The sequence below is a fragment of the Dipodomys ordii genome, unplaced genomic scaffold (genome assembly GCF_000151885.1).
Source record: "Dipodomys ordii isolate 6190 unplaced genomic scaffold, Dord_2.0 Scaffold11, whole genome shotgun sequence".
NCBI lineage: Eukaryota > Metazoa > Chordata > Mammalia > Rodentia > Heteromyidae > Dipodomys > Dipodomys ordii.
The window spans coordinates 7,690,509-7,706,559 of NW_012267227.1; the positions used below are offsets into that span (position 1 = coordinate 7,690,509).

The 16,051-nt window shown below is 40.5% G+C and overlaps 1 protein-coding gene across 1 annotated transcript in view; it reads right to left on the minus strand.

Moving 5' to 3' along the window:
* Nucleotides 1-16,051, minus strand: part of Myzap (myocardial zonula adherens protein) — a 73,983-nt gene that overhangs the window by 5,648 nt on the left and 52,284 nt on the right. The window contains exons 11-12 of the mRNA XM_013010111.1: nucleotides 15,636-15,719; nucleotides 4,205-4,305 (exon numbers count right to left, since the gene is read on the minus strand). Coding sequence (XP_012865565.1) covers nucleotides 4,205-4,305; nucleotides 15,636-15,719 — 185 coding nt within the window. The remainder of the gene's footprint in view (nucleotides 1-4,204; nucleotides 4,306-15,635; nucleotides 15,720-16,051) is intronic.

A 16,051-nucleotide genomic window follows, 5' to 3' on the forward strand; every position in this document is an offset into this window, starting at 1 on the left:
TTTTTTTTTTTTTGTCAGTCACAGGGCTTGAACTCTGGGCCTGGGCACTGTCCCTGCGCTCTTCAGCTCAAGGCGAGCGCTCTACTCTTAAACCACACCACCACTTCAGACTTGCTAGTGGTTTATTGGAGATCAAAGTCTCTGGGACTTTTCTGCCTGGGCTGGCTTTGAACCGTGATCCTCAGATCTCAGCCTCCTGAGTAGCTAGGATTACAGGCGTGAGCCACCGGTGCCAGGCTCACTCTCATCTTAAGAGAGAAAGAGCAAGGTGATGATGAAACTTGCCCAAGGCTGAAGTCAACTAGCAGTTGGCTGCACAGGGAATCTCAGCAACCCAAACTCATTTAACTGGACCACATTGCAGGATTCTTTTGAGGTTTAAGTCAATACTTTCATTGATCAAAAGTATCCTAGAGAAAGGTGTTAGAAAAAATATTCTGGAACTAGACTTGAAGCTGTGGCTTCAAGTGGTAGAGCCCCAGCCTTGAGCAAAAAAGCTCAAAGACTGCACCCAGGCTCTGAGTCCAAGTCCCAGGACCAACACCAAAAAAAAAAAAAAAAAAGTCTAGGAAGCATCATTGGAATCTTTTACTTGTTAGGTTCAAATCCACAATCTAAGTAAGAATCAGAAACTTAGTCAGAACATACAAAACACAATTCAGCAACTCTCTCAAGTGTTTTTCAGCTACAAATATATTCTACCAAGCCTTGTTCTAACTCTGGCATTATGGCTTCTGGTGAGTCTTTTTATCCCTCTGGGTTTCAACAAAACATGGGCATTTATCTAGACCAGGGAGTTCCAACTTATTTTAACCACAGTTATTTTTTTTTTCTGGCAGAACTGTGGAGCTTGAACTCAGGGCCTCACAATTTCTAGGCAGGTGCTCTACCACTCCACCCATGCCTCCTGTCCATTTTACTTTTGTTATTTTTCAAGTAGGGTTTTGCATTTTTTTTTTTGCGTAAGTGGGCCTAAACCTTGATTTCCTATCTATGTACCTCCTGCATAGTTGGGTTGACAAATACACACCACCATGCCCAGCTTGTTGGTTGAGATGAGGGTTGGGGGGGGGGGTCTCACTAACTTTTGTTAGGATGACCTTGAACTGCAATCCTCTTGATCTTTGTCTTCCAAGATGCTGGAGTTGCAGATATGAACCAGCATACCTGGCCCCACAGGAACATAACTTTATCCAAATAAAATCTTGCTTCTAATCTAACATTCAAAACAGATTAAGTGCTGACTTTTTTGGGGTGGGGTGGGGGAGGGAGAAGTCCCACAGGCCCAATAACCTGCCCTAACCTCTAGGCATGGAGGCCTCTCCAGGAGTCCCAGCAAAGGGCAAGGCGGTTTTAAAAAACACAGATGAGCCAGGAGCCAGTGGCTTACACCTATAATCCTAGCTACTCAGGAAGCTGAGATCTGATGATTATGGTTCAAAGCCAGCCCAGGCAATAAAATCCAGGAGACTCATCTCCAAATAATCAAAAAGCCAGAAGTCCAGGTGTGACTCAAGTGGTTGAGCATTAGCCTTGAGCAAAAAAGTTGAGGGACAGCACCTAGACCATGAGTTTAAGCTCCAGGACCAACACCTACCAAAAAAAAACAAAAAAACAGATGGAAAACCACTCCCCCCAGTTCTCGCTACAGCTCCTCCTGTCTCCGCTCCACCAGGACCTGCCCCTTGCCTTTCACATAGTAGGCACTTAATAAATAGCTAAGAGGAAGTGAATGAAATATTATTCTGCCCTCTCGGAAATGTGGATCTGTAGGCTATGTAGTTTTCATTTCCTCTGCTGACTGACCTAGGTAGTTAAAGTGCTAAGATGGATCCTGGGGGAAAGCAAATGTTACATTTATGGAAAAGCTGCTTTTAGACACTGAAGTGGCTTCCAAGTTCACCGTGGCCATAAGTTAAGGGTCTGTCAGCACTTCCATTATGAAAACCGCTTTGTGGTTTCATAACTTAGCCATAAAAGTTTGCCTTAGGCTATACTTGGACATACAAATTGAAAAGCTTGTTTCAAGCCAAAATGTGGGAATTAGAAAACAAACAGTTTATTGGTTTCAGGCATAGTTTTGTACCCGTCTTAGCCAAACAAGATTTATTATGTGGGCAATTAGATTGGACTAAGCTGCTTGGTTCTTGAAAAATAGAAAAAGGGGAGAAATGGCCAAATTATTTCTATTTCAAAAGGGATCCCTGAGTATAATCAATCATTCTTTTTGGTTATATTTTCATCAAATGCATTTCACCACAGCTCATGAGACCCCAAGTCTATTTGAATATTTTTCTCTTTAAGAACATTTTCTGTTAGTTATATCTGTATGATAAACTTGCCTTGTTTTTACCAGAAGATAATATAAATGAGAACCTTGTTAAAAAAAAAAAAAGCTTTCCTTAATGTTCTTTTGTCCTTTGACAGTGGCAAGTGGCTCGTTTTAATGAACCATAACTAAAACAAAAGGACAAAAATAATCAGAAATGGTTTTTAAAAGTAAAGCAACCAAATAAGGTTGTCTTATTCAATATGAGAGCAGTTACCCAATAAAGTTGTTGACTTGACATTGGGAAAGAAAGAACTTCAGAAAGACAGCCTACTGGTAATTAGTAGAACTAGAACCAGGAATTCCACCTCCCTGGCTTGGGAATCAGCCAGACCCTTTCCCACCATGTACCTATTCTGGATGCCAGCCTCTGGATTACTAACACTGAGCACAGATGTTCCCGCTTACAGAAGAACCTCTCCTGTACACAGGATACCAGCAATAACCTAAATCCTGTCCAAGTGTAACTTTTTGTCTTTTGCCATCCAGTGTGTTTACTTGTAGATTTATAGGCACTTTCTAGTTAACCACAAAAGAGGGAAACTGTGCCACCTATGTTTTTTTTTTTGGGGGGGGGGTCTGGCTTACTTCACTTAATATAATTTTTTTCCAAATCTTTCTATTTGCTTACAAGCAGTATATCACTCTTTCTGGTGGAAGCATAGAATTCCATCGTGGATAAATTATATAGGACTATAGACATTCACACAGTGAGACCAAAGGGAGGATATTCTTAGGAGAGGATCACAAAGGTTCAATAGCTATGTGTATATGATCATATAAAATGATGATCATTGAAATGGAAATGAGGTTTTATGTTATTTTGCTTGTTTTTTTTTTACTCCTTTGTCATTGTTTTCTATTTCTGTACCTTGTCTTATATGTAAGTGTATCTCTTTGGGGAGGGTAAGCACAGAAATGGTAGGACAAAGGGTGAAAAATACTCACTAGACACTTGAAAATGAACTATACAACTTGTGGGTAAGGGGGTCCAGAAGAGGTGACATTGTTCAAAAAGAAATGTACTCATTGTCTGACTTACGTAACTGTACTCCTCTGTACATCACCTCTACCACAACAATAAAATTAAATTTTAAAACCCCTAAATCCCAAACCACATGTCAATCACATCCTGTTTTACACATTTTATGTCCTGTAGGCTAAGCACAATTGCAAGCACCTAAAGATAGCAAGTTAGTTACCAGAAGCAGGCGCCTGCATTATGAGCTCAGATCTCACACAGGCCCAGGTGTGGGGAGCAGCTGGACAGTGGACAGGCCAGTTCTCTAGCCCAGAAATTAACTACACAAACTAATAAGGGGGTAGTAATCCTGTAAGTGCTGATGACAGCAGCAGATCATTATGCACCAGGCAGATCCTGCACTTGGCAATACTTTGCTACAATGCTTGGGAACAGATGAGTTTTGTTCAAGATTTACACCCTCTCGCTCCCACATCGCTATAAGTACCTATGTGGTCCTCTCACACTGTCTTCCATCCCTGCCTACCCATTTGTCACTCTTCCAGACTCTACTCTGGGACAGGGACCAAATGTTATTCCTTTCTGTGTCATAAATGCCTGGCACAGGGGAAGTACTAACAGTGACTTGCTGAGTGGATGAAGAAACAAAGGCAGGCACTCTGGGAGAGACCAGTCCCTCTCCGCAATGGCTTCTGGGTCTCTCCTTCACTGTTTCCTCCTCTACACAGAATGCCTCTGCTCTCACAGAAACAGTGGTGTCTGAGGCCCTGGCAGATACCACTTACTTAGCTTTGCAGAAATCATTTTGCTAGAAAGAATGCAATTTGGCTAGTAAAGTATTTTCTTAAGTCAGAGAAGAATTTTAATGAGGAAAACAGGAAATTCTTAAATACCTGGGTAGAAGATCACAGCCCACTCCAATCTCTCTGGTTTCCACTTCAGTCTTGGGCTGAGTTTCTTCTAAATAGTCCAATCTGCTTTGCAGTTCATTATTCTAAAGATAGGAGCAGGGAAGACAAAGTCATTTTAGAAAACCAGATACATTCTCCCACATGTAGCATTTACATAGGCTCTGATTCCCACCTGAGATGTGTGTATCTATCATAATGCATTTACTAAGCATCTCTTGCAGAGTAGGTATTGATGAAATATATTGATTTGGTTGTTACACATCGTTCCCTGTGTGTGTACATACATGTATATGCAGTTTTCCATAAATGAAAATAATATATCCTAATTTTTACTGTTGCAGCCTTATTTTCATCCAACAACTCACTGTAGATGTTTGCTACTTTTCTTTTCATGTCAACTAGCTATTTTAATTGGCTTGCAGTATTCTGTGCTATGGGTATACATTATTCCTTTAACTAGTCTCTTATTGATGGACATCTAGATATTTATCACTTTCTGCCATTATAAATAAGGTGCGGCTCAACTTTTAACATTCCCTCACTAAACTATAAAATGAGTAAGTCTATTAATTTAATTTAGTGGGAAATACCTCTATAACTTAATAATTAGTATTTCATAGGTGTGGAAAATTCAGAATCTCAAACATATAAAATTGAACGAGCTCCTTGGGATTAAAATTAGCATTCTGAATAGTTTTCTTTTTTTTTTTAGGCCAGAGCCAAACATTACATAGGTTGATGACTAGATGCTCAGGAATTAGAAATTTTCCCCATGGGGGAAATGAAGGACAAAGGACTAAGAAAGTTAAGGGTATTGAAATGAAAACAGCTGGAGTGACAATGTCTAAATTTTATTGAGAAAAAATACACAAAAACATTCAAAAAGAAAGGCAAAAGTAGTTATTGCTGTGTATAGAGATTTTTGGGTACTTTTTAAAAAATAGATAGATAGACCGACAGACAGGTTAAGTTTTCAAGCCAGAATGACCATATCTTTCTACCTATATTTAGAAGATATCAGGAGAAGGAGAAGGAACCAGCCCAAAGAGGAGAATCAGAATCAGGAGGAAACATCAAGTTCTGTGTCTACAACCAGCTTAAGTCTCTAGTAGATCCTTGAACCATGTATATATAGAACAAACTAAAAGAACTTTTTAAGGCATGCATTAGTGTCTCACGCCTATAATCCTGGCTATTCAGGAGGCTGAGAGCTGAGGATTGCAGTTCAAAGCCAGCCTGAGCAGTCAAGTATGTGAGACTCTTTAATCAACCACCAAAAAACCAGAAGTGGCACTGTGGCTCAAAGTGCTAAAGTGCTAGCCTTGAATGAAGAAGCTCAGAGGCAGTGTTCAAGCTCTGAGTTCAAGCCCCACAACAGACAAAAAAAAAACAAAACACACAACAGCAGCAACAACAACTTTGTAGTTGAGGCTTCAAGAAATACATATCTGAGCCACCACCTATCACAGGCATGGCAGGAGGTATTAGATCTAACCAAATTCATTTCCTTGTAAGGCAAAAGCCTCAGTACACTTCAGAACAATGAAATGCAATCTAAAGTCTCCATAAGAAAGAATTCACAATGTCCAGTTTATAACCCAGAATTACCTGAAGTGTCATGAAGTGTCAAGAAGTGTCAAGAAATTAGGACCCATTCTCAGGGGAAAAGGAATCAGCAGACACCAATCCTGATGTGACTCAGATGCTGGAATTTTCAGATAAGGATTGTAATGCTGTCATCATAACTATGATGAATGAAGTAATAGAAAGTATGCTCACAAGTAATGAAGTAAGAAGACTAGGAAACACATGAAAGAACCAAGTAGGAGTGTTAAAACTTAGAAGTAAGTATCTGAAATTTAAAAAGAATTTTTTTGTTTAGATGAACCCAAGAAAAGGAGTTGATAAAGGAAGGAGGCGATAAAAATAAATATTTAATAATAAAATTTAATTAAATGAAAAGTAACTGAAAATAATTAATAAGGTACCATGGAACAATAGGATAATTTTTAAAGCCCTAACAAGGATTTGGGTATCCCAGAAAGAGGGAAGAGGAAAACTAAAGCAGAAAACAATTTCTAAGGTACAATGGCTGAAAACTCCCCAAGTTTGGTAGAAGACATAAATTTACAAATTAAATTTCATCAAGCCTAAAAAGGATAAACTCAGAGAGGAATAAGTTATAGTGAAATGACTAAAATCCACAGGTAAAAAAAAATATTAAAAGTAACCTTTCATATACAGGGAATTATTACATGAATTACTACATATTTATCATCAGAAATAATGGAAAACAGAAACAGTGAATAAGAAGAAAAACTGTCAACCTACAGCTTTCTATCTTTCAATAATGAAGGTAAAATCAAGTCTTTTAGATAGATAAGGAAAACATGAAAATATTTTACCCTCTGGCCTGAACTATACATAATGCTAAATCAAAGTTCTCCTAGTCAAAGAGAGATGATATCAAAGAGAAATTCAGTACTTCAGGAAGTGAAGAAAAAGTATAGAAATAGAAAACATATGAGTAAATATGAGAAGACTCCATTTCCTCTTTACTCCTTTAAAATACATAAGATTTTAGAGCAAAATAATAATGTACTGTGGTTTTCTTACATAGATAAAACATATATAACAGTTTTAACAGGGGAGCAGTGGTAAATGAGCCTATATCATTGCAATGTTTCTGCATTCTATATGAAATGGTACAAGATTATCTCTAAGTTGACTGAGCAGTTAATGTATATTTCAATATCTTTAGTAAAATACTAGATGAAAAAGATATAGTCCAAATGTCAATTGATCAAATAATATTCTTTTTTTTTTTTTTGGTTGTGGGGCTTGAACTCTGGGCTTGGGCACTATCCCTGTGATCTTCAGCGCAAAGCAAGTGACCTACCGCTTGAGCCACAGCACCACTTCCAGTTTTCTAGTGGTTAATTGGAGATAAGAGTCTCATTTCTGCACCAGCTGACTTTGAACTGTGATCCTCAAGATCTCAGCCTCCTCAGTAGCTAGGATTACAGGTGTGAGCCACTGGCGCCCCGTTGATAAAATAATATTCTAAATATTATTAGAACAGGGCTGGAAAGGTAGTTCAGTGGTAGAGCACTTGCCTTGCATGCATGAGGCCCTGGGTTCGAGTCCTCAGAACCACATAAGCAGAAAAAAAAAAGCCGGAAGTGGCGCTGTGGCTCAAGTTGTAGAGTGCTAGCCTTGAGCTGAAGAGCTGAAGGACAGCTCTCAGGCTCAGAGTTTAGGCCCCACGACTGGACCCAAAAAAAAAATTATTAGAATAATCCAGAAAAAAGCACCAGGTACTTGTCTGATGGCTCATGCCTGTAATTCTAGCTACTTAGGAGGCTGAGATATGAGGATTGCAGTTCAAAGCCAGCCCAGGCAGGAAAGTCCCAGAAATTCTTATCTCCAATAAAGTACTCAGGAAAAGCCTGAGGTGGCACTATGGCTCAATTGGTAGAGCACTAGCCTTGAGCAAAAGAAGCTCAGGGACAGCACCCAGACCCTGAGCTTAAGCCCCAGGATCAGCAAAAAAAATCCAGAAGAAAAGAAAGGGAGAATAAATCAAGCAAGAAAAACAAACATAAACCGGAGCAAATAGAAAATGAACAATGAAATGGTAGACATAAATCCAATCATAACAGTAAAACTATTAAATTATTGGTTATAATTAAATGCTAATGGATAATATAATATGCCCATTAAAAGGCAGAGACTATCAGAAATGTGTAAAAAAGATAACTACTGCTTGAAAGAAATGCACTTCAACTACAGAGATATGGACTATTTGACAATAAATGGATGGAAGAAGACATACCATGTAGATCGTAAATAAAAAGATAGGAATGGCTGCATTAATATTAAATAAAACAAGGGTTCAAGATGAAGAGTATTAACTAAAGTAGAACGCATGCCTTGCATGCCAGAGGCCCTGGGTTCGAATCCTCAGCACCACATAAGCAAAAAGAAAAAAGCTGGAAGTGGCACTGTGGCTCAAGTGGTAGAGCGCTAGCCTTGAGCTGAAGAGCTGAGGGACAGCGCCTAGGCCCAGAGTCCAGGCCCCATGACCCCCAAAAAAAAAAAAACTCACATATTTGAAAGTTAAAGAACATACAATAAAAAAGAGATTTTTAAAAAAATGAGTGACCTAAGGTTCTCCCTCAAAAAGCTAGAAAGAAGAGCAGACTAATCCTAAACCAATGAGAAAAAGGAACAAAACTCAATGAAATAATACAAGACAGGTAATAGAGACAATAGACAAAGTCAGATGCCATATTTAGCGGGGCATAGTTGCACATGTCTGTAATCCTAGCTATTGAGGATGTGGATCTGGAGGCAGGAGGGTCTAGAGTCTAAGGCCAGCCCCAGCAAAATTATCCAGACCCCATCTCAAAAACAAAAATGCAATGAAAGGGCTGAGGGACATGAGCCTGAACAAGGTAGCTGAGGAAAGTTGGAGAGGTAGCAATAGAATTAAGTAGTTTAAAAATAAAAGTTAAAGAAAAATAAAATTAATAGGAGTTGACGCAGTAAAGCAAAGTCTATCTGCTTCTTAAGTCTTGCCGAATCTGACTGAAGTAAAGTGACTAGGGCCTTGGACTGCTGCCTGGACTGTGTGCATTCCATTAAAGATGGCTTCTGGGACTGAGAATCAAATTTCAATGTTTCCTGCTTTCAAATACCACCACCTTGTGTTTGTGCATGTAATGAATCCCACTCCCCGGCTTGGGAGCTTTCTGTGCCTCATCCAGGAAGGAAGAAACTCACATGGTACTTTGGGGCATTTGAGGGAAATTATGTCATGGCTGTCACTTCCCCGATCTCCTCTCATTCACAGGAAGCCAGCAGCTGTAGCACAGGCCCCCAAAAGAAGACTATATTCCATAAAATGTGTGTGTGGAGCCCTCAAGTCTGGCACTGCACCTGGTGTCACATGGAAAGTCACTGAGAGCCCAACAGCATTCCATGAACACTCTTGGCTTGAGAGATTCACTTGCCAAGCCCCATGCATCTAGTGCAGCATGAATAAAACCAAGGCTTGTCACTCTTTTCTCTGGCTTTTGAATGTCACTTTTGAATGTCAAGATTGTCAGCAGAACAACAAAAAACAACAACAAGTGGCTCGGTGGTAGAGTGCTTGGCCTTGCATGCATGAGGCCTGGGTTTGATTCCTCAGCACCACAAAAGCAGAAAAAGCCAGAAGTGGTGCTGTGGCTCAAGTGGTAGAGCACTAGCCTTGAGCTAAAGAGCTGAGAGACAGCATGTAGGCCGAGTTCAGGTCCCACGACCAATAAAAAACAACAACAAAAAAAAAAAAACCTCAGTAGAATAAGTTTCAGAAATCACATCAACATTAATGAAAATGAAGGCTTGTCATTGTATTTGAGGAACATTGTTTCATATTAGAAATGAGGATTGGAAAGTTTATTCTCTATTAGTTTTTTTTTCCCCAAAACTTCTTCTAGAGAGTCTGGAAAAAGAAAAGAAAAGGTGTGGGTATAATTTTGTTATGGGGGAGGTTTTCAGTTCACTGATGAAAATGGGAAGTCTGACAGTGTGAGGAAAGAGGGGCTTTTTAGAAAGTGTGTGTCTGCGTGTGTCTGTGTGTCTGTGTCTGTGTGTGTGTTGGGGCTGGGAAGGTGTCTTGCATGCATGAGGGCCTGGGTTCCATTCCTTAGCACCACATAAGCAGAAAAAGCCTGAAGTGGCGCTGTGGCTCAAGTGGTAGAGCTCTAATCTTGAGCTGAAGAATTGAGGGACAGCGCCCTGGCCGAGAGTTCGGCCCATGACCAACAAAAAAAGAAAAAGAAAAAAGAAAGAAATTGTGTGTGTGAACCTTTGTGATCCTCTCCTAAGAATATCCTCCTTTGGTCTCACTAAAAGATTCAATAGCTATGGCATATGATCATATAAAATCTTTATCGAGGGCTGGGAAGGTGGCTCAGTGGTAGAGCGCTTGCCTTGCATGCATGAGGCCCTGGGTTCGATTCCTTAGCACCACATAAGCAAAAAGAAAAAAGCCGGAAGTGGCGCTGTGGCTCAAGTGGTAGGGCACTAGCCTTGAGCTGAAGAGCTGAGGGACAGCGCCCAGGCCCAGAGTTCAGGCCCCACGACTGGACCCAAAAAAAAAAAAATCTTTATCGAAATGAACTCCAAGAAATGGAAACGAGGTTTTTATGTTACTTTGCTTCTTGTTTTTTTTCTCCTTTGCCATTGTTTTTTATTTCTGTACCTTTCTTCTTGTATGTAAGTTTATCTATTTTGGAGAGTGTAAGGGGGCACACAGAAATGACAGGACAAAGGGTAAACAAATGCAGTAGTGATACTCACTGGACACTAGGTTGAAAATGAGCTATGTAACTTGTGAAGGAGGAGGGTTGGGAGAAAAAAACAAGGAGAAAATGAAGAAAGAGCTGACACTGTTCAAAAAGAAATGTACTGATTACCTGACCTATGTAACTGTAACCCTTCTGTACATCACCTTTACAATAAAGTAAAAATAAAAGAAATTCGGTGTGTGTTTTCTAGGGGTATGTTATGCAAATTCTAATGACTTTAAATATAGGAAAAAGGCAAATTATAAATCCAAGGAACACAATAATCCACATTCTCTAAAAGAACTTCTCAGTTGTCATCTATAATCTAGACTCAGCCTTTCCTTCTTTCTTCATTGGTAGTAATGGCGATTGAACTCAGGGCCTTGCACTCTTATTAAACAGGTATTCTTACTGCTGAACCACACTTCTGGTCTTGATTTTAGCTCTTTTCTTGTCAGTTGTAGGGCTTGAACTCTATGTCTGGGCTGTCCCTCAACTTTTCCACTCAAGGCGAGCACTCTACCACTTGAGCCATAGCGACACTTCCAATTTTCTGGTGGTTAATTGGAGATAAAAGACTCATGGACTTTCCTGCCTGGGCTGGCTTTGGACCATGATCCTCAAATCTCAGCCTCCTGAGTAGCTAGGAGTAGCTAGTATTACAGGCATGAGCCACTGGTGCCCAGCTTGCTCATTATTTTTAAGATAAGACCTTGCTTCCTGCCCAGCTATTCTGGACATGATCCACCTGTAGTAGGCTACCAAGTATCTATGATTACAAGTATGAACCACTGTGTCCAGCTGAAGACTGGTGTACCTTTCTGCCCAGACTTGCCATCAGCTCATGATCTAAAGCTTCTAAGCTAGGATTATAGCTGTCATCCATTGAGGCCCAGCACGGGATCAGGTATTGAATGTTCTCTCGGGCAGCTTGTCCAGTGTCCTGATGTGATTTTTTTTAAGGTCCTGGGACTGAATTTGCTGGGCAGATGTTCTATCATGTGAGCTATGCATCTAGCCCCTGATACATATTTTTAAAAGCCAACCAAGTTTTCAAACATTAAAAATAAAAACAATCTCAGAGATTATTTTAGACTTCTCTGACTCCGTGACTCCTCTCTGCTTTTTTTTTTTTGTCAGTTGTGGGGCTTGAACTCTGGGCTTGGGTGTTGTCCGAGTTCTTCAGCTCAAGGCAAGCACTCTACCACTCTACCACAGTGCCACTTCTGTTTTCTGGTGGTTAATTGGAGGTAAGAATATCATGGACTTTCCTGCCTAGGCTGGCTTTGAACCATGATCCTTAGCTCTCAGCCTCCTGAGTAGCTAGGATTACAGGCATAAGCCATCATCACCTAGCTCATTAAAGGTGAAGTAACTGAGCCCAAGTTGTAAGTTAAAACTCTCTAGATAATGGCCTCGTGGGTGACTGCCTGAGTCTTCAGTATGGTGTGAGGCACGTACATTGTTTCATTTAATCTTTTCCAAATCCTACCAAGTGGTATGATTATTCCCATTCTACAAATGCTGTAACTGAGACCCAGAGAGGTAAAAGTCACATGACTATAGTAGGCTCAGTTTGTAATTAGAGTTGTCAGGATCTAAACCCAGCACCTTAGATAAAACTCTGGAGTAATATTTATAGTATGCCTGTGTATGTTTAATGCCAGATCTCTAAAGAAAAAAGCCCCAATTAGTCATGAATATAATTCCCTTCACAGCTGATTTCAAACCACCAATGTGGTATCACTGAACATAGCCAGTGCAGTCCTGAGAGCCACGGCCTGTGTGGGAGAAGAGCAAAGCTGTCCCTGGAAACAGGTAAGACTGGACTAAATGTTTAGGGCATTGTAAGAGCTGAAGCTCTTCTCTTTCAAGCTGTGATGATAAATAATGGTTGCTTCTTTGAAATCATCAGCATTGTTACCAAGAAGAGCAAATATGATGCGGCTCCAAAAGAATAGGAGAAATGATACCATATAGGCAAATGAGCTTCTTTATACATCCAAATTACAGTATGTGATATGGATCCCAAATGCCTATGAGTTCTACAAATAATTGGGACCAAGTGGGGAAATAAACAAGTCTTACAGCAGCCTTTGAGATTCATATCCAGTGAGCTGGACATCTACATGGAAACAACAACAAAAAAAGTATAGGGCCTTATCTGGAAAATAACTAAAAGAAGTACTATAGGTGTGGTTCAAGTATCTGCCTAGCAACTGCAGGCCCTGAGTTAAAAACCTCAGCACCACCAAAACAAAAAGATCAGAGATTGATATCCAGCCTCACCCTCCCAAGATGAACCCCCTTAGCCTCCCAGGTAGCTGCAAGTGAAGGGCTCTGGGTCCGACAGCCTGCTTATAATGCTGGCATAACCTTGTGTTTGCCCACATGTGAAACCGTCTTCACCAAAAGCTCACACAGTTCAGGTGGATGATGGTCTCCTACACTTTCACAAGACGTGAAAGAATGGCTCATGATAAGACATGACTATAAACCTGAAAGATACACTGATGACAACCAAGGGATCCCTGAGGCCCAGGCGATTGAAGAAACAGTAATTGCATATGACCTTTACTGTGGACCAAGCACTACAAAAGACTTAAGCCACCTCTCCACTACTGTATGGAGATGGTACCATTTTACAGAGACCCCATTTACCTGGGCCAGCCAAGGCACAGAACAGAGAAGTAAATGGCCCAAGATCACATCATTAGTTAAGTATAGAACTGAGATCTGTGCTCAGGCAAACCAGCTCTAGAGCCTGTCTGCAGTTAAATTCTTAATAAATGATAGTTACAGTTCATTTATCAGATGGGAGATGGGTGGTTATCAGAATGATCCAAAACAACTGAAATATCATCAGTGGCATCATTGTGGTTTAAAGCAGAAAAGAAAGTCATGGCATTAAAAAGTACTGGTACTAGATGTGGCTCGGTGGCTCACACTTGTCATCCTAGCTACTTGGGAGGCTGAGAATATGAAGTTCTCAGTTCCAGGCTGGCCCACGCAGAAAAGCCCATGAGACCCCATCTCAATGAAAAGAAATTGGGCCTGGTGGTATGTCCCTGTCATCCCAGCTACAAGAGGAAGCCTAAAATACTAAAGTAGGCAGATTGATGAGGTCCAGACCTGGGCCCAGCAGAAGTAAAACCCTCTCTAAAAAATAAAAAAAAAGAACCCCAAGCAAACGGAGCTGGAAGCATGCTTCCAGTGAGAGATAGTTTGCCTAGGAAGTGTGAGGTCTTGAGTTCAAACCCCAGTCCTGCCCACTCCCCTCACTTAAAAAAAATGACCGCACTTCCTGCAAAGTGTCAAAGTGATGTTAGCCGTAAGAAAACCTTAAGTATAAAATAAGATAAAGAGACACAATGAAGAAATGAATTAAGTTCATCATAGTGTGTCAGAATAGTATTCAATCTAAGTATTTATTACTGAACCTTGTCATTATGCAACTTCATTTTATATGTTTTTTTTCTCTACTGTTGAAAGTGGATGTGTGAAAGTGATCAGAGACCATCAGCCATATTAAAAGTGTTTGGAACTGAAATAGTTCAAGGGAAATGAATCAATTAGTTTTGTAATCCATGTTTAAGTGCTCCAGGAAAGCTGGAATCACAGTCTTGCTTTTTACATAGTAGACTCTATCAGCCAACCTTGCCATCATCTCTGGGCAATCTCCATTCCTGGAGATTCCTCTGCCTCTACCCAGGCAATTCAAACCACCCAGTTCCCCTGTCTTTAAAATAGGGGAACAATCATCACATCTAATAATACAATCTAATTCAGAGGGCATCCTTTGTAATAAAGAAAGAACAATACTTGTACATTAAAACTTGGGTGCTTAGTAAGAGCCAGCATTGTCACCCCACTGTCACCTACTCGCATGTCCATGCAGTTTGATTCCGACTACGTAATCCTAAAAAAGTTCATCGGTGTTGCCCCGCTAAGCACACAGCAGATCCAGCATCTGACACTATTCCTCAGGTTTACATCATACAGAGCATATGTGGAAAGTCACCAGCAACGTCCTGCACACATTCCATACTTAAGAAATGTCACTACCTTTGCTTCTGGCTTCATCGTGATCTGCCAGGCTGTCACCCTGGGGAGGGGTTGATAATGAGGAGCCCTGACAAGGACAGCTGTTGGCAAACCAGCCTTTTCATGGAATCTGTAAAGGAAAAGGCTCAATGCCAAGTTCTTAATAAAGAGCCTTTGGAGCAAATAGATTGTGGTTCTGCTTTTAATAACATCTGACCTCCTCTGATTCTTCCAATGCCATCATTTCCTTCCCTGGAACTGACACAAAATCTCCAGTGACTTTCAAAAAGCCAGAGGCAAGAATATTAAGAACCTTAAAAAGTTTCAGGTGGAATTAAGTCATCTCTGAAACATGTTCATACTCTATATCAGAAGAAGAGTGCTAGATGGGAATCCCATTTGGGGGGCCTGACCCTGGCATTTATTCATCTGGGTGACCCTGAACAAGATTACCTGCCTTCTCTATTCAGGGCCTCACACTTGCATGGCTTACTTGCTCACAGTTAGTGCTCTGCCACTCAAGCCCTGACTCCAGTCTGGCATTTTACAGGTTAACTGGAGATGGAGTCCCACAGCCTTTTCTGTCTGGACTGGCTTTGAACTTTGATCCTCAGTTCTCAGCCTCCTGAATAGCAGGAGGTTTACAGGCAGGAGCCACAGCACCCAGCTTGTGTCTTGACTTTCTCTAAATAACTAAAAAAAGGCATGGGAGGCATGTATGTGGAAGTGCTCCATGAATTAGAAAGCCCTGTACAAATGTGGGGAACTATCAATATTAATAAACAGCTTGTCAGACTTATTGAGCAATTCTTGATTCAGACAAATAAGAGCCAAAAAGCAGAGATGAAAAGCAAGCTGGAGTATGGAGAGTGAGATGGGAAAGGGAAGGGAGCTGTCAGTACCTCATTTGCAGAGCTGGCAGTTAACCTTCTATCAATTTTATAAGGCCAGGAAATAACCATATTTTTAATTAAATATGGGCAGCAGAATCAGCAATATATAATTTAATGGTAGGGAAGATGCCAACTTCTTACCTCTCCTTCTAAGAAAGATATCTTCTCCAAAAGCTGCAGTATTAAGAGCTGTTTCTGTTGTACCTTTTTCTTTAATGATTCAATCTAGAAAGAAACAAATGGAAAATGGTTAAATCAAAATTGTGGAAGTGTACAAGTACAAGTCAATCAACTAGGAGAGAGCCATTTGGATAGCATTTGGACAGAAGCTATACACAGTGTATTTCCTGGAAATATTTCCTAGCAGACGTGAAATACTCTTTAAACAAGACAATCTATGACGGGGGGGAGCCAGAGCATCTCAGACAGGCACTTCAGAATTGTATCCACTGGGTTTGTCTAGTGCACCATCTCTCCATTGGTTGTATTGCACCACTCTTAATAATGTCTCATCAACGTGTAAGAAATGTCCATAAAAGCTGGACACCACTGGCTCA